This window comes from Dunckerocampus dactyliophorus, chromosome 14, assembly GCF_027744805.1.
Source record: "Dunckerocampus dactyliophorus isolate RoL2022-P2 chromosome 14, RoL_Ddac_1.1, whole genome shotgun sequence".
Taxonomy (NCBI): Eukaryota; Metazoa; Chordata; class Actinopteri; order Syngnathiformes; family Syngnathidae; genus Dunckerocampus; species Dunckerocampus dactyliophorus.
Window position 1 is genome coordinate 8007644 of NC_072832.1, and position 25612 is coordinate 8033255.

Here is a 25612-nt window from a genome sequence, read left to right on the forward strand (position 1 = left end):
AGGTAGCTTGATGAGGGTTAGGATGGTTTAGAAAAGTTGGATTTTTCGCCCTTTCTGTGACCGTGCAGGTTCCGGGATGCAGGTTTGGAAGGTTTCTGGAAAGAAATTCGTCAAAATGAATGTAATGTAATTTTGCAAAAGCCATAAAAAATGACCGAAATTATATACCCCAAGGTTTATGGAAGTGCCATGTTTGAATAAGGGAACATGAATAAATGCCAGAAACTTGAAATTGGTGAAAAACGGCCCCAACAGTGCTGCATCTCTGTTTTTGCGTCTTTCTGCTACACTTTTATTTATTACACTCTTAAATTTATCAATAAATATTCAAGCAAGTGTGCAGAGATTCAGAGGCGTCAGACAGTTCGGTGTCATCAGAGTGCTGACAAAGGCTGGAAGGCGCAGCGCCTCAGCTAATTTGACACAGAAGACAGCTTTCCTTTCAAGATCAAGTTCTAAAGGGCAGGAGGTCTGTTTCTTCTTCTTCAGTGTCCCTGACTGCACCTGTGTCGCTTTGGCACACACACGCACACGCTGGTCGTGCACCAGCACATGAGCCGCACGTGCACAGAAGCCACGGTCTTAAGTTGCATCTGAAGTGTTGCAATGAAGATTTAACGACTTTGGAAGTGGCTGGGAGTGAAAGTGGGTGAAGGACACCTGAATTCATCCTTAATGCTGCAGCTTTTCATAGTGAAACAATGAAGATGAATCCTATCTATCTTATACTCCCCTCATTATTAGTGTTCTCTCAGTGGGTGATTTCTACGTGATATTGAAGGTGCCGTCATTATGCTAAAGAGACATCGATGTGCAAAGAAGGAGAACTGGAATGAACTGGCCTTATCCGTTCACATTCCAAAATAACCTTGGCGTGTGTGTGGTGTGAAAATATGAACACTTCCACAGGTGCTTACTCTCTAAGGGGCTTTGAGTGGAAGCTTGAGTTTCCAAAACAAAGGCTTATTACAGTACAAAGGGGTGTTCGTGCATGTATCCATCTGCCAGCCCTTCATCAACACTACCATATGCTGTATAGGGGGGTTTTCCATCATACTGTACATGTACAGTATGCGTGCATGTACAGCATGGGAGCATTAACACATACAGTCACATAGTCTGTCATTGTATCAGACTTTTTGAAGGCAAAAAGGGAAGACTAAACAAAAGATGTACTCAAATATCAAGCCCAAGGATGTCACCAAATTCCAGGGCCTGGGACGCTTTGCCAGGCCTTCGCTTGCTGCTTGTTTGTGGGTCTTGCTGCCTCCACTTTTGTCTTCAGTCAGTGAAAAACATGCCCTTCTGACTACTGAATATTCCATTTGTTCACCTTCAAAAAGGTTGTTTTGGTACCGTTCTTTATTCATGGCTGTCTTCTTTGGCAAAATTGTGAGTGAGCCCAGTCTTTTGGCTGAGAAGCAACACCACACATGAATGATTTCAGAATGCTTTGCTCTTGGCATGACACAGGCCTGATGGCAGCGCGCACCTTTTCTTCTGTGGACAAGCTTTTTTCTGGATGCCCCAAACAGTCTCCAGGAGTACCTTTTGCAGAATGCCAGTCTGTCCCTGATGTTTTTCCTGGAGAGAAGTGCCTTCTGTGCGCCCTTCTTGACATCAGGCCATCTTCCAAAAGTCTTCGCCTCACTGAGCGAGCAGATGCACTTACACCTGTCTGCTACAATTCCTGAGCAGTACGGGAACAGTCCAGACACTTGCTGGACTTTCTTGGTTGCCCTGAAGCATTCTTCACAACAACTGAACCTCACTCCTTTAAGTTCTTAATGATCTGACAAATGGTTGGTTTAGGTGCCGTTCTACTAGCAGCAATATCCTTGCCTGTGAAGCCCTTTTTATGCCACGCAATGATGACTGCATGTGTTTCCTTGCAAGTAAGCATGGTTAACAGAGGAAAAACAAAGATTTCAAGCACAACCCCACTTTTTAAAGCCTTTGTCCTCATCAGCACTCCCACCTATGTCAACCAGAAAATCACTAACATGATGTCAGCTGGTCCTTTTGTGTCAGGGCTTAAATGCAGTGTTTTTTTTAGGATGAAGTTAATTTTCATGACAAAACGGGACTTTGCCATTAATCGTATTACTCCTCATAACATTCTGGAGTATATGTAAATTGCCATGATAAAAACGGAGGTAGGGGACTTTGTGAAAATTAATATTTGTGTCATTCTCACAACTTTTGGCCACGACTGTAAGAGTTTTGTACCATTTGGATTAACATGAGTATAAAATATAGTCCTATACATCTCAGAATTGCACTGTGTGCATCACCTTCAGCACGTGATGTGGTGCACTTTCGATCATAAGCTTGTTTTCTTCCCTTCTCTATAGTTTTCTCCACCCATCATCATGATACAAGTAGACCTTGGGTTCACCTTTCCAAATAATGTTGTTTTTCCGGCAGGTTAATCGGGATTTCTTGTACTTGAATGTTACCAGTGGAGCCGTCAGAGTACACATTTTGTTGCACCTGCCTTCTCCAGAGCGTTGACTTCTGTTGAAGTTATTTGTCTCAACACGATCATCCACTTTAAATCGTGTTCTGTGAAAAGCAACCCAAGACTTCTTGAAGGAAATATACTGAAAATTATTCACTGGTCAAGTCAGCGGCCTGATCTGACACCAATGGAAAACATATTTTAAGTGCAGACAAACGTGAAGACAGCAAGACCCATAAACAAGCCGCTATCGAAGACCTGAAGTCAGTCAGTATTGACTGCAAATGATTTTCATGCAAGTATTAAAAATGATGATTATATTTACAATTATGTCACATATACACTCCATGGAGGTCCTGGAGGTGCATAAAACAGCTTGAGAGGAGATATTGCAGCTGATCCTTCATCTTCAGGGAGCGTGCAGGCATATGGAGGCCATACACCCTGTTGAGCTGCATTATTCGTTGTCTTGTGGAAATTCACAAAAGTTGGATCAGCCTGCGAGCTCAGGTTTCCATTGGTTGTTCCGTTTTTTTTTCAATCTTAATGATTTCCACTAATACAATAAAGATTTTCTGCTTTAATAGCAAGTTTATATCCTTCAAGTTCCTTAATGTGGCTTTGCTGTTGAGTAAGTCATCACTTTGTTTCCTTGCATTTCAGACATACTTTCTCATGCATCATTTACAGAATTCCACAGCCTTCTTGTCATGTTTGTATGTAAGGTCTTTGTGCCTACTGATTCAGTGTGTTTTTTCAGCCCTTGGGGTCAAAGTTGAAAGCTGCACCTGCAATGAAGACTAAACAACTACCTGTTTACAACCTGAACTAATAGACCAGAAAGATCTGGTTCTAAACCGCCAGAATTGACAGTTAATGAGTAGATGACCATTAAGATTTGCTTGCTTTACAATGTACGCAACAAAAAAAGCCATTTCAGTGATTTATGAGCACTGTGCGCTGCTCGTAATTTATTATTCATTTGATGAGTGCAATTCAGAGTCGGAAACAGACAATCAGTAAGAACAGCTTCCATTTACTCAGCGTGGGTTCAACATTGACGTTTTCCGAGATAGCTTATCGAGGTGACTTAAAAGTCAGACTTTTGGGGGCCATGATTCATTCCATACAACCTCGGCCATCCAAGCAGAGATATTAACACTCAGTAGTAGCAGTGTGATAAACTAGATAGCTTCAGTTGGAACTGCATACAAGGCAATAATGGTGAATAGCTGAGAAGTACTGGGGTTGTTTCAACACATCAATGGGAGGAAAAAGGAAAACAGTTTGTGGGGGGGGAGAAAAAAAGAATGACTCAATTTTACATGCCATTTAGAAAAAAGGGCAAAAATAAATTAAATATGTGCTTTGGGTTAATCAGATGTGTCTGATCCTATCACAGGGGCAAATAAACCTCAACTTGATCCCTGGTTATACGTCACATTATATACCGAACAATCTGTAGGGTTCAATTCACACGGATTTCTTCATTATTTATAGGATTCTAATACATTCCCTGCAAATGTTAATGCAACTGCCAAAAAATAGGGAGAGTAAAAAAAATGGCTCTGAATTGCCTGGGTAAAAAAAATATGTCAAAATTGAAGAAAATAACGCTACTGCCCTCTGCTGGCGAATTGTAGTTAAAACGCTCAAACACCGGGAAACAACACGAATCAAAGCATGTCAAATGATGGACTTAAATTAAAAAAAACCTTTCTGAAGATACCGTTCTTCTCTGCTATGCTTGGTTGCAATGGGTCAGTAGAGATAAATCTTAGTGTGATTTCATGTGCGTATAATCAGCATTTTCTCCTTGCAGCGTGACAACAGGTCTACGTCTCCGCCTCCATCTGCTGCGCTCTCCTCTTGTCATGCTGGTGCTTGGTGAGTCCATACTTGAAGAACTCGTACACGGACCAGCTGATGGCTGTGGAGGGCATCTGGTAGATTACCCTCGCCTGCACTCCCTTGAAGAAGCCCCGCAGGCCGCCCAGCCTGTAAACCGTCCGGAAGGCGTGGGCCAGGCCTGTGATCTGTCTGTGGGCTCCTTGGTTGGCCGATAGGGAACTGAGGGCCAGCGACTCCTGGGTGTTGAGCAGGGTCTTGCAGACATCCAGGGGTGTGGTAGCGGCGGCGGCCAAGGCCCCGGCCAAGGCTCCGGATAGCATGTGGGACGAGGGGTTGTAGTGTCTGTGTGGGTTGAGCAGCTCCTGCAGGTACTCGTAGGTCATGAAGTGGAGCGCTTGGAAGGGCACGTTCATGGTGAGCTGGGTGGTGTAGCTGCGATAGAACGCGGCAGCTCCCTCTTTCTGCCACACGGCGCGTACACAGTCCAACACGCCACGATAGGGCGAATTATACATCTGCATGCGCTGCTTCACGACTAGGAGGATGCATGATGAATCCCAAGATGTCCAGCGTAGGAGGGGCAGAAAAAGGAAGACACAAATTAGTATTGTAGCTTCTGAATGAATTCAACATCAGTATAGGACATGAAGTCACTATACCCCTCCCACTCCAGCAACCATTTTACTGCAACATATCTTCTCAAACGACAATACTATAGAAATGAAAGTTGAATACACTTTAGAGTAGTCAGCGTAAATCTCATGTATAATTGTGTCTTGTCACATTCAAGAGCTGCGGTTCATTGAGATGAGCAATGATAACATGATAAGCAGCCCAAACACACCTCCAGGATGACAAGTGTTGCTGTGGAAGCTAAAGGTGAAGCTGTAGGAGTGGCCAAATTTGTCTGCAAACCCAAACCCAATTGAGCACTTGTGGGACATCCGGAAGTGGAAGGGAGGTCGAGTGCAAGGTGTCCAACATCCACCAGCTCCACTAGTGATGTCATCATAGAGGAGTGGAAGAGAGTTCCAGTAACAACCCGTGCAGCTTTGGTGAATTTGGTAAATGACAAACTGTACCGCTTGATTTGCCCTCACCAAATATCATGACATCACTATTATTAACAAAACAGAAGTACAAACCGTGGCTCCAAGGAGTTTACTAGCCGAGAAAAGCGGGTATCTTCAACGATGGTAACAAGCTGGTCAACCGGCGCCATCATTCCCATGACAAAATCACAGATTGCTTTAGCCCTCCGGTTGTCTCTGGCAAACGTTTTTGCACTTTTCAAACGCCATGGTGATAGGAACAAGGCCCGGGGCGCGGGTATTGTAGCGATGCCAGCGTTTCAGTTGGCTGATAAGGTTTGAGGTGTTGAAGCTCTATGTTGTTTTATTTCTCTCATCGCGGATTGTTGGCGGAGCATTTGGCAAAATGTCATCCTCTGAAACATTGAAGACACCATGTTTGTTAGCAAGTGAGCTCAGGGGAAGTCACGACAGGCCGTTTGCGGCATGTCATAGAAAAGGAGCTTTTTTTAATCGGTTATCAGTGATATTTTTTAATTAATCGGCTTTATCGGTATGACGTCATGATTCCTCATATTTGGACATAATTATTTTCCACTGGTAGGTGTATTCACTAACTATTTAGATAATAATGACTCATTTTCAGTGGATGCTACCTCTATACTGCTATACAAGCAGCACACTGAACACTCCAAATTATATTCAAGTTTACTTTCTATGGTACTATAACTAGAGAAAATATAATGGAATGGTTGCTCGGTGTGGAAGTGGAAGCTCTAAACATAAATAATGATGGACAAAGAAATGATCAGTACCAGGGTCAAACTGTGACCACCACAAAACCATTTACATTTCAAAAGGAAATGTTAACACTTAAGTTCAAGCCATAATTAGTTATCATGTCCACCACCATCTGACATAAATACATGGTGTATTCCCAAATTCTGCTCATCTTAAAACGCCACTGAAGGTGTAAAACATAGGCTATACCTTCTGATGGGTTCATGGCTGCGTCATGAAGCAGTGTGGCCACACATCCGGCGGTTCCTGCAATAAGCACCACTCACAAATTAAAGTTAGCTAAGATAATCCAGACAAAAGCAGAAACAGGAAAAACATATCGGTAAGATGCCTTTGCTATTTGAAATCCACAGAAGTGATAAAACTAACATGGACGTTATTTTGCAAGTTGGTCCTGATTGGGTTGAGGAGGCCAAACCAGAGCAAAGAGAGACACCTAGTGGACAAAAGTGTCCAAATGGGAAGTAAAAAGTACTGCACCGGAGAAAGACAACTTACCCAGCCTCCCAATACACTGGAAAGAGGGACGAGAGTAGGGAGAACATGGCATAAGGACACAATTGGTAAGGGCACTGTGATTTTGGGGGGTGAATCACTGACTTAATGAATAGAATGAATCTACACAGGTGTTGCTATGAGACGAAAGCACATATGTGAGACTGTGTCTAGTAGACTTGTATTGAGAGTCCTACATCTTCAAATGTTTTGGTTAAAATACATGCGCAAGGTTTGTGTCATCAAACAAACATCATTGCCTGTTTGTGTAAACGGGAGGTTTTATGGTACCATTAGCCAAATGACTGTTAGCCCCGGGGTGGATCACATCACTCAGAGTCTTTTTGAGTTTCTCATAGCTGGCAAAATAGAGGGCATGGGCAGGACCCGCCCCGATAGCGGTCACATTCAGCCCTCTCATTGGCCGCCAAACTCCCTCCGTGGTTACGATTCGGCGGAGGGCGTCCATCACGTTCCTGTAGCGGGCGGCCGGGTCGGGCTGGAGGCTCTGCATTCTTGTCTGGGGAAAGAAAAAAATAATAATTAAAAGGGGGAAAAGTCAACAATGACACAGCAATCAAAGAGCAAATAAGGGTTGAAATAAGGGTGTGCTCAGGGTGGACATGCATTATTGAATGGACGGACGTATTTCGTTACAAGCTACAAGAACATTTCCTGCCTATTTTGTATCTAACCCTGGATCATGCTTTTCTTTGTGTCCACCCACGAGAAACATACCGTTAACAAACGTATTAAAAAAACAAAACAAAAACCAGAGTATATCCAGTACGAGTTGCATGGAGGAAACTAGCAGCAATATAATCCCTAAATACTAATCTTCCAGGTGTTATGGGCAAAATTATGCCCCCCTCCGCTCTGTGCGCTTGGGCAACAAGTAAACATGTCCTCCTGACACCCTGTGTTTTATATATACAGTATATATATATATATATATCTATATATATATATATATCTCGCGAGATGACAACGTAATAAGTACTTTCATCAGCCATGTCAACACATGGGATGTAGGTAAACGTACTGTACAGTATAATCCCTAAAGTCATCGAGAACCCGCAAGACTAAACTTTCTTTCTCACGTGGAAGAGGAACTACTTCAACAAGTAGCTCAAGAACAGAGTTCTTGGAGAAGACAGCTATGTGGACCATATACTGACCTCTCACAACGGACAAGAAAAGCTTGCCCAAACCACTTAAGGGGTTGATCAATTACCATCAAAGGGGTTGGTTCAATCAGAACAAAGTGGGAGGAAAAAGTCTGACTTCGAAGCTCAGAAAGCTGAAGAAATCTTTATTCTCCAAAACCAAATGAAAAATGAAGACAACAAAGCCTCGACAAAAGTAACTATTAAGTTATTAGAGGAATACGTGCGGCTTGCACAATTCAAACTCCACAGACGTATCACACCACCAGACCGGCAGAGAGACCCAAATCAAATCACTTCCTCAAATGGCAGTGACAAGAAGTGAAATGTCATGTATCTGAAATGAACACAAACCAAGTGAATCACGTAGGACTGGTGAAGTCGAAAGCCAGGTTAAAGAAAAAAACAGCACTTTTTTTTTTTTATTTTGCCCATCATTCACAATCCTAATGTGAACCACGAACACATATTTCTTTCCCTTTTCTGTGCATTCTAATGAAAGAAAACAAGTTAGTATGAGCAAGCTGACAATGCATGTCATGGGAGGTATCTATTTGGACGCTAAAGCCCTAACAACAAAAAACCCTCAAAAAAATGCCAAAGCGGCATAAAAAATTGATGGATGGTGTTCCATTTACATAACCGACCTGTATATTAACCAAGCTACAGCGATATCATTATTGTAGCAGCTAACACATTAATAGGCCTATATACTGTAGCTGCTAGCCTCAGCGTCACTCACAGCGCCTCAAGCCACTGCAACGGGACAGATAGATGAGTGGATACTACTGGCTCTCAATTTCGCTACGAAGACTCAACAATATGCTCGTTTGCTATCAGCATTTTTTACCCGAGGACGCAAAGTGGAAGTGCTGCCCGGACAGTTTATGGTGGTGCACCTAAGTGTACGACGCAACCAGAATGGCTGAGCGCAAACTCCGACCCGTACCCGCTTGATTTAAAGCGAGCGTCTGGAAGAACTTTGGCTTTCACGTAGTTGAAGGTAAAAATGAGCAGGACGATAAAATATTTTGGGAACACGACAAAGAAACCCCATTGCAAGAAAAACAGCCAGCTGAAGTCGCTGCCAATTAAGAACCATCGAGCAAGTGTTAACTAATTTTCCACCCAACTCCGAAACGGTGACGCAAATCAGTCAATGGAAACTTCTATTGCGAAGGATTTGTGGCCGTATTGGATTGTTGAGAGGCAGGGCTTTTGTGCTTTGTTGCGCTCTTTGGAACAGTTGAAAAGTTGGCTCTCTCAGGATTTCAACATTGCTGACATCATTTGGGGTGTCCCGATACAACTTTTTCCACTTCCAAACCGATACAGACATTGCAGCCTTGAATATCGTCGTCCAATTTCGATACCAATCAGATATCAGCACGAATCAAAAATGACTTTTATTACTTATTTTGTAGTGGGGAATGCTAGAAAAGGTTTGATCAAGTGATATTGCTCAGAGAACAATAATCAGCAACAGTAGGAGTCTTTTACTTCTTTATGCATGTGGGGTATAGATTAGCCATAATATAGCGAGGTTCGATGTGCTCAATTAAGCGTTTAAACCTGACTTTACTCACCACCGACAGAGGCTGGCTCTGTTATAGCTAATAACTTCTTGTCGTCCCGTGGGAGTTACCCATGTGGTACTGCTACAAACGCGCGATGAGTTTGATTTGGTAGTATTAAACTTCCACTATTATACTCATTTTCGGGCCTTTGCATTGACTTTTGGACTCCTATAGAGCAGCTATACACTATAACCTGCACAGAAAGCCTTCTAGATCTTCCAGACTCTGCACCTCTTCCTGCAGTGTTTCCTTGCGTTTCCTGCCTACCGCCCAAACGTTTAATGTACTCCACCCCCGGCTCTCCTCCAGGTACGCCTCCCGCCGAGCACACTCCGCTGTGATTGGTCACACTCCCTCCGCTCGCTGTATGCACGCTATAATGCTATACAGACAACCGCTTTTTTCAGTTTTCGTTCACTTACACAAAATAAACGCAGTTAGGACAATGATAAATTGTTACTTGAAGCTTGCTCTTCTGACTCTTCAAAATGACCAAGTAATGTCAGACTTCAGCAACCGTTTGGCGGATAGTGCAGCTTGTTATTGGCCCATGTTCACAAAACAGTCCCGTGTGAAGTGCCGTTGACAGATGAGCATATTTTTCTATTGCTGGCTGGGAATCAGCAACTCCAATCACTTCTGCCTGATGCTTGCCTCTTTAGGCACACCCGGACAAACATTTCATGGGAGCCATACGCACTAACACGGTGAGCTGAATAGAGCGAAGCAGAGCGGGGGCAGGCCTACAGCTTGTACCTGGGCATGCCCATATAAGGAAGTCCGGTTTGCGGTGACATCAGTGAAAAAAAAATGCTGTAAAACACAGCGTGCAAAGGCATCCAAAACTGCTTTCAGGTCTTTCTCTGATGCGCAAATGTCATTATTGACATGTTGGCATCGTTTTACACAAGAATACAACATTGCAACAACATTTATAGGTCAGAAAAGAGGAAACACATAATAAGTCCCCTTTAACGAGAAAGACACACAGCCAACATCACTCCTACTTCTTGCTACTCTGTTAACACGGTAGCACACGCTGCTGTTGTGCTCATGAGGGCTCTATCTGGCCGCCGCTGTATAGGCTGATGGGGCGGAGTCTGGAATTGACTGCTTGTATCAAAGATTTTAGATGCAAGCAAATATAATCCAATTTTGTTGCTGATATCGGCCTCATATCCAATATCAATATCAGATTGGGACACCCCTAGACATCATCACAGGAGTGTGCACTCCTGGCAACATGGGATGGCAAAATGGATCTGAATTCATGAAACGGCCAGTGAAAGAGGAACAACTGTGCATTCAACCAAAGTGGGAGGAAATGTCTCCAAAAGCAAAAGCCCAAAAGTGTGGAAGAACAAGAGGACGCTCAGGAAGACCGCTTCCGTTCTCCTCAAGACAACGCAGTCATTCCAAACTCAACCTTCAACAGGTTGGTGGTCTGTTGTTGGTTATTACTATTAGCTATCTTATTCTTACATGTGGATGATTAAGTGTGTTAAAGTGTTACTTAAAAATTGCCTGTACAGGACATCAAATGTTCATGCTGGTGACCATGGACAGATTACTTCTATGAGTGTTCCTATGTGGAAAAAAATGGTTTAAATTCATAACAAACTGGGGCTTTCACTGTTCCACTGTAGTGTGATCATTGTTCATTACGCACAATGCTATCAGTCTACCACTGTCAAAAAAATATAGAACATTTTTAGGTTGTGTGCACACTGAAACACTATATTCTCGAAGCAGAATGGGTGAAGTGGCTACAAAACAAAGTGCTAGATGAATATAAAGCTGCCCTGTTCTCTTGTATAATTTTGCTGAGTCACAGTGCAGCCGATTTCCTGCAAGCAGTTTGCGCAGGATGATGCCAAGCTCCATTAGCAGCGTACCCCCAAAATAAAACCCTCAGCCTAGATTGTTTGCTCAGGACCTTGCAGGGCTCTGACTACCAGACCACCAGACTACAGGTGGTCAGGACATGGATGACGTGTGGGCGTGTGTGCTGCTCCTCAGTGTGACATGGACAGCTGTATGCACTAAACTTCGTTGGTGTCATCTGTGCAATGCAATGATCACAAGCAACTTGGGACTGACCTTATGATCAGCGGGTCATGGCTCCCAACAGTTTTTCTGATAAAACCAATTACGCAAGCCACGTGGCGAGAATTACCACAGTGCTCCCATGTGATTAAAAGACAAAACTTTATAAAAGTTTTGATGTAATGTAATGGGGTCATGGGTCAGTGTCAGGCATGGCTGACACACTGGCAAGGAGGCCCACTGTTGACTCAACTATTCATTAACTTTTTACCTCCGAGCAAACGTGTGTAAACATTGGTTACAAAACATGCTTAGAGCTTGACTTTAACCGAGATCAAGACACCGAAATACCATAGGCGACTTACTTGAAAAGGTTAGAACTAACAACAATCTACCGTTGGTTACATGGTAAACACGAGCATGCTAGCGCGTTACCGAGGAGATGCTAACTGACCTTGTGACGCGTGTTTGGATTAGCAGGGAGGCTAAGAAGCAATGCAGACTTATACGGAAGCACGGCGAGCAAACACAACACTAGGCTATAGGCTACCTTGACACAATCGATGGGGAACATGAGGCAGTGCTCCATGATCCCAGCCACAGCTCCGGCCAACATGTGGGTGCTGGTGGAGGCTCCCTGTGGCAAGCCCTCATAGTCGGGTTCAGAGTCATCACTTTGCTCCTGTGTGTTCCGGATGAACTCAACAGTCTGTAGTTCCGTCTCGTTTCCAATTCGCGGTGTTAGGCTTCCCACGATACTTTCGGAAACTCCCAAGAACCGACCCCCCAGCCATCGGACTTCTGCCCCCGCAGATGCGCCAGCAACCCCGGGATCATTGCCTGCAGTCTCCGCTGTCATCCGACGCCTCCTCACAAATCCATCCGCTTCCATGAGAAACCAGGCGACGTGAGGAGGGGGGGCGCGCACAAACGTCGTAAAAGGTAGAGTTCCAATGCAAAGTTTTGCATTCCCTTGGGTGGGTTTGGTAGCTTCTTGCCCGCTACAACATCCACGCCTACGCCGCCTTTCCTTTCCAGCGACAGGCAGCCACGCTAGGAAAGGGGAGGCCGAGGAAGGCCGGAAACACGCCACAGGCAGGAAGACGAAGCTGATTGGCTACGCGAGGCACGTCCTCCTCACGCTATTGGATGAAATGGCTGTAAATCAAAAGTGTGTCTGTAGGCGACAGAATGGTAGTGTGGCCTTCTTGTAAGAGTTTTGCTCTTCTTGGTAATAATCTTTAATCAGACGTTGTACACGTTTTCATTTAGTTGTACATTTTTTAATAAATTAATATTTTTGTGGACACACCCCAACCCAAAGTCAGCTAGGATGGGCTCAACCCAAATGAGGCCAAACGGTATTGAATATGTATGCATGGATCATTTTGTAGCACATTGCTATGCCTCAGACTTGCACAACATCTACTTTTGGTTCTGCCTTACTGAGACACCTTGCATAGGTTAGTCATTTTGAGCAACAATGCAACAATGTTCACCGGAAACAGGCTTGACTTACTGCTTGCAATGCGAACCAGACTCCTGCTCTGGTTGTACAAGGACCGAGTGGCACATAGTAGTGCGCCACCAGTCCCGTACTCCCAAAACCCCCCCCACAGGACACCGCGAGGGACACGGTCGGATGCCTTTTCCAAGTCCACAAAGCATATGTAGACCGGTTGGGCAAACTCCCAAGTACCCTCCAGTACACTCTGCAAGGTTGTAGAGCTGGTCCAGTGTTCCGCGACAAGGACAAAAACCACATTGCACCTCCTATAGCCGAGATTCGACTAACAGTCGTACCCTTCTCTCCAGCATCCTGCAAATGACTTTCCCAGGGAGGCTGAGGAGTGTGATTCCCCTATAGATGGAACCCTGTGGTCACCCTTCTTGAAAAGGGAGACCACCACCCCGGTCTGCCAATCCAGAGGTACTGTTCCCGAGGTGCGGTCCCTCATCTTGCGCTTATTCATAAGGTCATCTGAATCACTCTTGGTCTGGCCCGTCATCTAGGACCTGTTTGCCTTGGGAGACCCTACCAGGGGCATATAGCCCCAGTCAACATAGCTACGAGGATCAATCGGGCACTCAAACCCCTCCATCACGATAACGTGGTGATTCACGGAGGAGTTGTCCATTAGATAAGATATGCATTTGTGTCTTCAGGTAATTTTTTTATTTAGAGACTGGTCTTTGTCCGTATATTTACATGCTGTTAAACTTGCATACTGTTAAACTTTCTGATCAAGTCTTTTAAGTTATTATTTTATTTATTTTGCTGTTCCACGTTTTGCTCTTTTTGTTTGGTTAGTTTCTTGATCTACAGTACATGCTTGAAGCTGTCAGGTATCCTTGAGCTCTTAACAGGGGCAATAAACCATTAACAGAAACTTGAGCTGAAATGGACATCACAAGCCACTCTATAAGACAGGGGTCACCAATCCGTCAATCGTGAGCCACCAGTCGATCTTTGGGACTTTGCCAGTCGATCAAGAGAATATTCTAAAAAAATGTGTTATTATAGTTATAGTGTCCTCTCCTCCTGGAGAGTGACCAACAGGCATGCATTTTGACCACTGAACACGCCCATACGCCTCACCGCTCTCCAGGCACGCAACCTGCAAGCTACAGCCAGGAGCCCAGTCCCCAAAACCCGGCCAGTGGTACCAGCGTACGCACACCGGCTCGCCTCCCCACGCAAGGGACAAGCGGGACAAGTGTGCAGAAGTTAAGCGAAAGAGAGTGGGGGAGTGCCTATGCACACAACAGTAGTTATTGCACGTTTGCAGTCGTCTTTGCTACCTCAAAATTAAGGCACAAATATAACTCCACAGATGTGCACCTCCAAAAAAATCTGTGGTGATGCGGCACGTTAGGGCTGACTGTTGTAACGCAGTGACCAGCCCGTCTCTCCTCAACCCCACCGCTCGCCCGCGGCACTGAGCCAACAAGCTAGAGTAAATAGAATTGTAGTTTGCTCACAGAGCCGACGCCACAAGCCCAACCCAGACGAAGATCCACAAAAGTAGGGGTGCCCAAAGTAGGGCCCAGGGGCCTTCCGAAGCCCGTGGCTCATTTGTCATTGCATCACTGCAGAAACAAAATAACATTTTAAAAAAGAGCAAAAGTTGTAAAAATACAGCAAATGGCACAATGAGAAAAAGCTGTAATGTTGCCGCCAATAATAATACTAACACAAAGCTTTGTATTTAAAAACAAAGCTTTAACTATGTATCACTTTTGACTTTAAAAACCTTTCTACAAAATCAATCTATATATATATATATATATATATATGTGTGTGTGTATATGGTTGATCTTGCGCAGGTTCACGGCCAAGACCAGGGCTCTTGGGCTCAAAAAGGTTGGTGACCACTGCTAAAAGACAATACTGTAGAACCCTGCGGGCAGCAGGAAATAAAGGTACTATAATTTAAATGTCATGAAAGAAAACCACATTATATTGTTACTTTGTTACTGATTGTTTCGGTTGTATCAGTGTTGTTATTTTTGTTTTACCCAGCCTATTTCATTTGAGTATATTTTGAATATATTTTTATGCATTTTAAAAACTGTTATTATTCTTATTTTATTTTATTTTTTAAAGTTTTTACTTGGCCACAGTTAGCATGTTGGCTGCACAGTCAGGATATCAAGAGCTCAAATCTCAGTTTGCATGTTCCTCCTGTGCGTGTGTGGGTTTTCTCCAGGTACTCTGGTTTCCTCCAATATTCAAAAAATATGCATGTTAGGTTAATTGTAGACTCTAAATTGTCCATAAGTGCGAATGTGAGTGGTTGTTTGTATCCACACTAAGTGCACTGCGATTGGCTGGCGACCAGTACCCAGCCTCTTGCCTGAAGTCAGCTGGGATAGGCTCCAGCTTACCCGTGACCTACAAACCATATATGAACGGATGGATTTTTAACAATATTACAATACTAATTGTTCACATTTTTCACATTGAAGTTTGTGATGAAATTGCCACACATCTCAAGAGGGATTCTACAAATTTCCTGACAGATGTTGGTCTTCAGGGCCTCAATGGTCTGTGGGTTGTTGCAGTACACTCTCTCCTTCAGGTATCCCCACAGAATGTGCAGCAATGTCATCACAAACTTCAATGTGTGTGTTGCAGCTGTAATCCACAGAAGAAGAGCGTGGATTGAACATGTCGTCAATTATTGAACGGTGTAGAAAACCAGAGACAAAGTGGGAACCCTTTGGTATCAAATGTTCATTTGATGTTTCTGTTACAAACCTGTAAATACAATTTCTGAATAAGTTCTCATTTCAAAAACTTGTGCATGATTAAAAAGTGGTAACATTTTATTGGCCCCCCTTTGTATATACAAATGCCCCCTCATTATTTCATCTACTGCAATACATTGCATAAAATCTAAGTTGACAATTTTAAGGTAGGTTTTATTTATCAAGAGAAAAGTTCTGCTCAACGACAAATTAGTCAGTAAAGTATCTAAACAATATATATTTAAGTGAGTATAAGTGACTCAATGTATTTATTATTATTAATGTTTTATTCATTTCACCCATATTAAGTACTCAAACCCTGTACCTTAAATATAACCACTCGTCTATAGACTATTGCATGGCTGTTTGTGATAATATAATTACGAATGCTTCGGTATGTCAGTACATTGTTGGCAAGCAGGCCAAATTCTTCTCCGGTTGCTGTTATTTTCCATAAAATGAGGCTATTGTGTTTTGGTGTACGATGCTGTAATAATAGCATAATCAAATTGTCTCCCTTAATGCCTGAGAGAGCCTTCCCAGGCCTGAGTGTTGAATTTCTGCCGACAAAGGGCAATGAGGTGTTAATTTCTGCTTACAAGAACAAAATCTCCTCCTTGTGATCTTGTTATCGCTGATTGACTGTTGTCCGCAGACATTCTTTAAAGGAAAACTGAAGCGTGCGGCCTGTCAGGGTCATTCCTCTTGCCTGAGACTAATGCTGCTCTAATCCACCAGGGGAGAAGGGCGGTGGTTCGAGAGGGAAATCCTAGATCACCCTCAACACCCTATTTTACTCCAAGAGAGTGCACGGTCTGTATAACCAGAAGAATTATTTTACACTGTGTAAGCGAAAAGCAATCCAGGTTTTCTCATCATCCAAGAAAAGATGTGACGATAACATAATTATGTGCTGTTGTTGTTTTTGTCTCAGGTAAAACTATTCCTTCCTCACATCCCAGTCGTGATGTCCCTCAGGATTGATGATGATGATGAAGCGCAATGGCGTTACAACCAGGCCAATAGTGTCTGGAGTGCTCATCTTAAAACTCTCAGGCAGCCCCTTACTGCAAGACAACCTCAAATGAACAAGATCAATAATGGATGGCTGTAAGTGTAAATAACGTATATTACAACAATATTCCCTACGACACCACCAACAATGGTGACGACTTAAAGGTTGCATATTATACTATTTTACTACTATTTTACAGCATAGCTCTTCATGTCTGTAGCTCTCCGGTAGAGTTTGTGGCTCCAAGAAGCAGTATTGTGCACTTCATGTACTTTTTACATATACACTACAACTCTGCATTTGTCCAACCAGATAGATGCTCGATATCATAGACAAAAACCCAACTTAGGAGTGGGACAAGTAATAATAATGGATTCGATTTTTAGATTGATTTTCAAGGCACCCAGTGCGAATCACAATGAAGCGAACCCGTTATTCGTTCACTCCTCAGTCACACACTGGTGGTGGTACCTACGTCTGTAGACACAGCCTCCCCGGGGTAGTCTGACGGAAACGTGGCTGCCAATTGACGCCAATATGGCCTCTGCGACCACCACCAAACATTTATACACACTCATACACCAGTGTGGGCAGCATTGGAGGCAAAGTGGGTGAAGTGTCTTGCACAAGGACACAACGACAGTGACAGGACGGAGGGAACAAAGATCGAATCGCCAACCTTTTGATTTCTGGGCGACCTGCTGTACCTCCTGAGCCATTTGTCACATTTTAACAGCAACATCATGCTAGGTTAGCCTATTCGTGAAAAAAACCCCCAAAATGATCCAACTTACAGTTCCCGCGTCTGTAGCTGATTGAAGCATAGCTGGCAGACTTTATTTTAAGATGTGTAGCGAAGCCTGCTGTTTATCGATTCTTGTTCATGTGGAAGAACGTTTTTTCTTCATGAGGTCATGAGAGGGCCTCTTCTCTCAAAAGTGGACCAAACAAGCGAGGGAGGAGATGATAGATTTTTCCTCACATTTGGTGCTCATAAACAAATGTACTGTTTGAACATCATTCAAAAGTCCATTTTGCATAGTAGGAGACCAGTATCTAACACAACCCCATTGGCTGACTGAAGATGAGTCCTGTTTGAGGAGTGCAATGCCATCCCACAGCCGTGTGTGACCAGACTGTTAACGCTGTGTATGGTTCTTCCAAATGCTACTGAGGCTAATGATCGTTTGTTCAGCTATAAATGATAACGGTGCTGCTATATTTAGATTTTTAGACTTCAATCGCCCGTTCCACCAACAAACACCAAACAAGACTAAGTCACAGTCAAGCAATAGTAATATTTTGACAAGTTTTTTCATAAATTGCAACTTTAGATTTCATGAATCTGCCTTTATAGTAATATTTAGCATGTCACATACTGTTTTTAGTTACTTGATATTATAAAAATGTGCTACTATTTCAGCGAGATTATCTATATTTCAGATACAGCTTTGTATATTTTTTCCACTAGTGGTGATGTGGCCTGTTGTAGAACAGCATTAACTGGCTAGGACAACTGCGCCATCAAGTGGTCAAATGGGGTAATGACAACAAACGCAAACATCTTAAAAATACGCTGATCTTGAAATATTTTTCAAATAATACTCGCCATGTGTTTATTCTTCAACACAGTACTAAAATTATCGTTTCACGTGAAATGTATTATTCCTCACTTATAATGTTTAGTAACTGTTTTCTTTCCTTGTAGCGGGCAGAAAGGGGTAGGGCTCGAAGGTGGGAGTGGGTCTTGCAATGGCTGCTGCAATGTGGACGGATCGTGCACGTAGGGTCGGGACTTTCGCGTGGAACGCGGTGGAATGCAGAAGCAAACACGGGGCTTCACAAACCCAGTACGATGCAGTAGTCATCGGTGGAGGTGAGGTCTGACGATTCCTCTTTAATGCGAAAAAGTGCAGAAAAAAATGAACTTTACCACCCGCAGAGCTTTGCAACCTTCAGTGCAAAGTTTAATCCAACTATATAATGCGTAAAACTGCAGGTTTTGTACATTTTTGTAACATTTCTCATGTGAAAAGTGAATGTATGCTTTGCCTACAGGGTGGGCCCAAAGTTTCCATACAAAGGAAAATAATCTTTCATGTTTTATTTATATAATGTGCTCTATACCATTACAGTTGTTTGGATAACACATATTAATACGTATACATATTAATGTTTGCCACTGTTGATAAACTTGCATTAGCACAGTTGAAGTTATGCTTGTAATGGCGTTGGTGATACGTTACTCGAGTTTTATTTATGCCTTGTATCTTCACCTGATACACCATGGCCTTCAATGCCCCCACAGATAGAAATCAAGAGCGGAGATATCTGGAGATATGATCTGAAACCTACAAAAACATACATTATTCGTTTTCCTATGTATGGAAACGCATGCCCCATTAGTTATGGGGCATTGTTAATGTGTGACTTTATGTCGACAATCCTAAGCAGCAGCTGAAGCTTAACTTTGGACTTGAACAGGAAGACTTGTGCAACTTCAGTTCAAATTAAAGTCACTTTAAGTTTTGTTATTTGTTTGCCATTACTAATTTTTTTTTCTGTCACTGCAGGACACAATGGACTGGTGGCAGTGAGTTCAAACTATTTATCTATTCCTGACTTGAGGTTAAAGGTATGGTTAAAGATATTGTTTTGTGTGTGTGTGTGTGTGTGTGTGTGTGTATAAAGGCTGCCTACCTTCAGAGAGGAGGCTTGAAGACAGCAGTGTTGGAGCGCAGACATGTGCTGGGGGGTGCTGCTGTGACTGAGGAGATCTTCCCTGGTAAGAGGCCTTCATCCTGGACCAGGCTACAAGAAAAAGTGATGGGAATGTTATTATAGCTCTTCTCAAGGACCAATAACATTGGATGTAAACGTGAGTATTAGGGTGGTCCGATCCACATTTCTTGGCTTCCGATCCAATCCAATGTTTTCCAGTCGCTTTTGGAGTATAAAACAATAAAACTATCAAGAGAATGTGGACTGGGAGTCATGCTAGTCTAAATAGTCAGATATTATCTTGGCTTTTCAGTACAGCTGGTCACTTGTGGTCGTGTGACGGCGATGGGGCGGTGACGTCATCGTTCGAAGAAAGTAGTGTTTGATTGTCCACATGTCAGATTTTCCCACTCTGGAAGCCATTTTCAAAAAATACCGTTTTTGGGCACCCACAATGCCGTTGCCGAGTGGATGAAAGGCTATAAAGATAAAACGCTGAAACGATAAAATGCTTTACCTTGTCGACCTCAAAATGTTCCCGTGTGGACGGGCCCTTTTTTTTTTCAATGGATAGTAAATCTCTACTGCTACACAAGCTGCACACCGACTACTCTAAAGTATATCCAAGCTTCATTTGTACAGCGCTGTCCTTTGAGAAGATATAATAAAATGGTTTCTGAAATGTGATGGGCAAGCGGACAAGTGTGAGTGCTCTGTGAAAATGACATTCATTCAAGTTTGCACTTCCCACAAGGCCGTAACGACCATGCATGTTAGTTACATAGTTAGCAAGATTACGCAACAACTACACCAGTGTCAGTAAATGTTGTGTGAAAGTGTAATACCACTCTTGTGTGTGCAGGTTTCCAGTTCTCCAGGTGCTCCTATTTGCTCAGTTTGTTGCGACCGCACATTTACGCAGACTTGGAGCTAAAGGTAAACAAGGGGACAAGGTCATGGATTCCTGTCATAGGTTTGTCTTTGAAACAACTCCAGTGCCCGCATATGTGTGCCATTTGTTCTCAGAAACATGGACTGAAGGTGTACTTGAGGGACCCCCATGCTTTCACTCCAATGTTGGAGGAGGGGTTATGGGGTGGGCGGCCAAGGTCACTGACACTGGGCTCAGATCTGGTTGAGAACCAGAAGGAGATCAGCAAATTTTCCCAGAAAGATGCAAAGGTGATTAGTAAGCATTATGACACATGCGTGCCTCTCTGGTCTCCATGGAGCTATCTTATCTATGCTATAAACACCGCTGATTCTCATCCTCGTCTTGCACCCAGGCTTTTTCAGGTTTTGTTTCGCACCTTGAGAAGCTAGCAGCGGCTATCCACCCCCTCCTGGATGCCCCTCCTGTCGACATTCCAGGAGTCGCAAGTGGCTCGTTGAGGAAGAGGCTGGCCGCAGCTAAAACACTGAAGCCTGTCATCAAATGCGGTGTGTAGCTTGCATTGGAAATAAATGTGTAAACGTGAATAGTTATGATCCCAGTGTGTCATTTCAAAGGGCTGAAACTAGGCAGACACATTCCAGACTTTTATGAGATCATAACAGCACCAATCATGAAGGTTTGCCATGAGTTTGCTTTACATTTTCTGTTGTCTCCAGATGTTGTCTCCTGACACGGGCTCTTGTTGATTCATATTAGATTCTGAATCGGTGGTTTGAGTCGGAGCCATTGATCGCAACGCTGGCGACTGACGCTGTCATTGGAGCCATGACCAGTCCCAGCAATCCCGGTAGTGGGTGAGATGATGTGTTATTTTATTTTACTTATTATTTTTTAATTGTAGTATTTTTATTTATTTATTTATTTATTTTTACATTTTTATGTATTTATTTATTATTAGTAGTAGTCGTATTTGTTTTTTATTCTATTACTATCATTCAGGGCTGTGAAATGATTTCAAATTTTAATGAAATTAATCAGTTTTCAAATGAATGAATCACCATTTGCAACTATGTGTGAAATGTTCCCTTTTTACTGTATTTTATGACAAAAACATAAATGACAGGACACAATTTTATATACAGTATTTGTAGGTCATGGTCGATGGTCATGACCTTTGGGTAGTGACCGAAAGGACAAGATCACAAGTGCAAGAGGACAAAATTGGTTTTCTCCGTAGGGTTTTGTGTTAACATTTTTAGCTTTCTGAAACTGATGAATTGCATTTTCGGTTAGTGTCGGACCTTCTGGAGCGGGTTAATGACGCCAACCAAGGTTCCACTGTACTTACTTCAGTCAGCATGACATTGCATTTGCCGTGCCTCTTTTGTTTCACTTGTTTTACCTTTTACCTCATTTAAGACATTCCCCAGTTTAACCCGAGAGGCATCATTTGTTCTACGAAACACAAACAGTATTTTATTAATATCTAGACTCCACCCCCTAATAGCTTCAGGCCACAATGCATCCTGCTGCACCAGCAAGGATTGGACTATAAAGCCGTAAAAAAAAAAAACAGTGTAAGATCCATGTGATAAATAGCACCATTTTAACATTATGTGTACACTTTGCAGGTATGTTCTATTGCACCATGTGATGGGAGAGCTGGAGAAGGAGAAAGGAGCCTGGGGGTACGTGGAAGGAGGCATGGGCGGCCTGTCCAAGGCATTAGCTAACTCTGCTCGATCCTTTGGTGTTGATATTTTCACTGAAAAGGTAATGTGTTTGAGGATAGGAAGGCATCTGTCATGCCAACTTGTAATTACCGGTATACATATTTTCTCTTGTGGTCATTTGCAGGATGTAGAACAGGTCCTGGTTGACTCAGGCGGCGCTGCGAAGGGAGTGGTGTTAAAGGACGGCACGGAGATTCATAGTAGAATTGTTCTTTCAAACGCTACACCGCACGTCACGTTTAAAAACCTCACGCCGCAGGTAATAAAATATATTTGCGTTGTTGACCACTGCGTAAGATTTTTGTCTTAACTTCCCGTTATTTTTTTTCTAGAGTGCCCTTTCTCCAGCATTCTTGAAAGCTGTTGATCAGATAGATTACACCTCACCTGTCACCAAGATCAACGGTAAACATTTGTCTCGCTAAGGGCAAAAACATTATAGATCTTCCCGTATAAGACGTACTCGTAAAAATGCTGCATGCAACAAGAATCCAACATGAACGTTTGGTAACATTAGTCTAACCATGTGACTTCTCCCAGCCAATCAGTGAAGAACGGTAATAATGACAATAAAAAGAGCTTTTTTAATTACATAATTATATAGCTTTTAATTATTTCATCGAACTACATTAAATTGTATTATTATTTTCATACACAGCCAATGAAATGCATTTGTAGCTTCTAAACAGAAGTGCAAATGTGGGAATATGTACAGGTCTAATTTGAGGGGTTGGAGTCTGGCTGTACCAAGATATGAACGGGTGATAAAGTTCACAAGGTATCATCAACATACAGCTTGTGCACTTGTAAATGGTCCAATGCAAAGCTTTGCTATAGGCCATGCAAAATGTCAATAGCACACACTGCAAAATACAAGAGGGTGTGCAGTAGTACAATATTGTGTATATATGTTAAGGACATTGTTGTCATGATAGGAATTTTTGTTGACATAACCCTCAAGTAGGCCTGTCACGATAATCGATAAATCGATGAATTGAACTATTAAAAAAAAAACAGGTTGATAATTATGACGCCCTTGATAAATTTAAACTATACTGATAATATCGATTATCAACGATAATTTGTGCCACAATTATCGACCAGCAAAATTTGCTATTATGACAAGCCTACCTTCGAGACACTTAATATTCTGTCTTACATTGTTGAAAAGATTTGATGCAATAAAAGTTAGATATTTTCTAGACATTTTTGAGAGGGAGCGTTTTGGGACACAAGGAAAAGTGTAAATGTTTTGAATAAACTCTCATTTGCGCCCAAAATAATCATGCTTCAAAGTCAATGTTATCAATAAGTGGCAGAGTCACAGACATAATATCCTCATCCCGAATTTGGGTAAATATTGCATATTTTGTGTTTTCACCTAAAAAAAAAAAAACAAAAAAAACAAAAGAGAACGAGAATATTTAATTTAATTTAAAAATTAATTTTCTACTTTGTGGATTTAACAGTGGCAGTGAACAAGCTGCCAAACTTCCTGGCGGCCCCGACACCTGACAATAAACCAGGACCCCACCATCAGTGCTCTATTCACTTAAATTGTGAAAGTGTGGACGTACTGGAGACGGCCTACAGAGAGGCCATGAATGGACGCCCCTCAACAAGGCACACACTTTTATCACCCATTTATTTTGTATTGCAACAACGCATGCAACTTTCACTCCTGATTGTCGCATACTGCATTTTATTTTTCAGGCCCATGATTGAGATGACCATACCGTCTGTGCTGGACCCCACACTGGCGCCCTCTGGATGCCATGTGGTGTCACTGTTCACACAGTTCACCCCCTTCCACATTGGGGGCAGAGAGTGGACTGAGCAGGACAGAGAGGCCTTTGCGGATACTGGTGAGAAATACAATGTATCATACTCCATTGTCAGTGTTTTTCCATACATTATTTGGTGGCTCGCAATAAATACATTTGGCGCTACCTGTTTGCCCTTGCTCATATAGTGTACTGTATAGTAAGTAATTAGACTAGATATTCTTTTTCAATAAAGCGACTAGCGCCAAATCTATTGAAGAGATATTTGGAGTCTAAAACGGAGTGGCTCTCAAAACGGTGAGATGTCTCCTTGGATGTAACTTGTTTAGAGTGGCAGACGTATGCATGTGTGTGTTCAAGTTAGAGAATTAAATCTAGAACGGTCGCGTTGTTGGAACACTTGCCACATACTGTAGCGTTGTATGTATACTACAGAGTATTTTTTTTTTTACCTCATTGTGTTACAGTATATTTGAACTTATATTATTATAACTTCCCTTCAGCGGTTGGTGTTTTTATGTGCGTCTCTAGTATTCGACTGGATGGAGCAATATGCCCCTGGATTTAAAGAGTCAGTGGTGGGAAGGGACATCCTGACTCCACCTGACCTGGAGAGAATTTTTGGGCTCACCGGAGGGGTAAGTTGCATTGAGTCATATCAATTACTTCACTTGTACATATATTTTCCTAACCAAACGTAAACGTATAAATGGTTTTACAGAATATCTTCCATGGATCAATGTCACTGGACCAGCTGTACCTAGCACGACCTTTGCCCTCACTCTCAGACTACCGTACGCCAATTAAAGGGCTGTATCTGTGTGGCAGTGGCAGTCATCCAGGTTTGTTGCTAACCTAGATTTCATGGGTTTTGTGGCTTTTTAAAATCATCTCATGTCAGTGTTGTTGAAAAGAAACTAACTTGTTTGTTGTTCATAGGTGGAGGTGTGATGGGGGCTCCTGGCTGGAACGCTGCTCTTACTGCCATGGCTGACCTGAAACGTCAATAAGAAATCATTGTATGAATTATAATTATGCTTAGTAAAAACAATCTTAACACTCCTACCTGATCAAATGGTGTACATATGTAAATTGTTATTACATATAATACATATCTGTTGGATGTGCATCACAATATAAGAATGTTTACTATCATTGTTTATGCATGCCAAATGTTTTCTAGGGGAAAAAAAGGGATTTTAAGTCCTACAGTTGAGTGTAATAGTGCACACAAATGAGCTAAAAAGGAAAATCATAGTGATGATACATTTTACACAAATGTGCTTGTCAGTCCCATAAAGGTGTGCACCAAATATGGTGGTTATTCAACAAAACACCCTAAAGTTACATTGGGTATTTCGTAGAGCACGGTGAGCTGTGTGAGAGATTTCAAATCAATCCAACTTACGGGGGGTCAAACTTTGGAGTGACACTAAGTGGTATGTTTGTCAGAAAAATAATATACATGTAACACAGTACAGGTGCACGTTTTGACAAATTTTCACCCTTTAGTGTGCAGCAGCCATTCATTTTTCATTGGCCTGCGGCACATTACAGACGTAAAATTACCTGTAAAAATGGGAAAAATAGAGCAAAATGGCACAACATAAAGCAAGCAAGATGGAATGTTGATAGTAATAACTAATAGTAACGCAAAGCTGTGTCTTTAAATATGTTTTCAGTCTTCTTACAAAATAAAAAATAATGTAGCCCAATGCATCCTTTGATTTTTTTGTGTTTGTGCAGCCCTCAGTAAAAAGTTTACAAATAAATACAATACAATAC

At 42.4% G+C, this 25612-nt stretch overlaps 2 protein-coding genes and 1 long non-coding RNA gene across 7 annotated transcripts in view; 1 reads left to right on the forward strand and 2 right to left on the reverse strand.

The window, feature by feature from the left end:
• Positions 1 to 3401: 3401 nt before the first annotated feature.
• Positions 3402 to 12511, reverse strand: slc25a28 (solute carrier family 25 member 28). Its single transcript, XM_054799574.1, has 4 exons — positions 11979 to 12511; positions 6931 to 7159; positions 6334 to 6390; positions 3402 to 4847 (listed from the first exon to the last, which is right to left on the reverse strand). The coding sequence occupies exons 1-4, from the start codon at positions 12318 to 12320 to the stop codon at positions 4297 to 4299; spliced, it is 1179 nt and encodes a 392-aa protein (XP_054655549.1). The 5' UTR covers positions 12321 to 12511; the 3' UTR covers positions 3402 to 4296.
• Positions 12512 to 16411: 3900 nt separating this feature from the next.
• Positions 16412 to 25595, forward strand: pyroxd2 (pyridine nucleotide-disulphide oxidoreductase domain 2). Of its 4 annotated transcripts, XM_054799345.1 has the most exons (18): positions 16412 to 16492; positions 16614 to 16789; positions 18403 to 18570; positions 19268 to 19287; positions 19386 to 19479; positions 20278 to 20351; positions 20442 to 20597; positions 20702 to 20855; positions 20925 to 20986; positions 21067 to 21164; positions 21942 to 22083; positions 22168 to 22302; positions 22376 to 22448; positions 23513 to 23666; positions 23757 to 23908; positions 24359 to 24465; positions 24549 to 24669; positions 24767 to 25595. In XM_054799345.1, the coding sequence occupies exons 3-18, from the start codon at positions 18447 to 18449 to the stop codon at positions 24835 to 24837; spliced, it is 1737 nt and encodes a 578-aa protein (XP_054655320.1). In that variant the 5' UTR covers positions 16412 to 16492; positions 16614 to 16789; positions 18403 to 18446; the 3' UTR covers positions 24838 to 25595. The 4 variants fall into 4 exon arrangements, 3 of the variants coding, with proteins under 3 accessions (XP_054655320.1, XP_054655319.1, XP_054655321.1); XM_054799344.1 differs by having other exon boundaries at positions 20278 to 20597; XR_008573723.1 differs by lacking the exon at positions 24767 to 25595 and having other exon boundaries at positions 20278 to 20597; positions 24331 to 24465.
• The window catches only part of LOC129194250 (uncharacterized), a 76111-nt gene continuing 69905 nt past the window's right edge, over positions 19407 to 25612 (reverse strand). For both annotated transcript variants that reach the window (XR_008573727.1, XR_008573726.1), the window contains 2 exons: positions 24750 to 24822; positions 19407 to 19505 (listed from right to left, as the gene is read on the reverse strand). This is a non-coding gene — a long non-coding RNA (uncharacterized LOC129194250). The remainder of the gene's footprint in view (positions 19506 to 24749; positions 24823 to 25612) is intronic.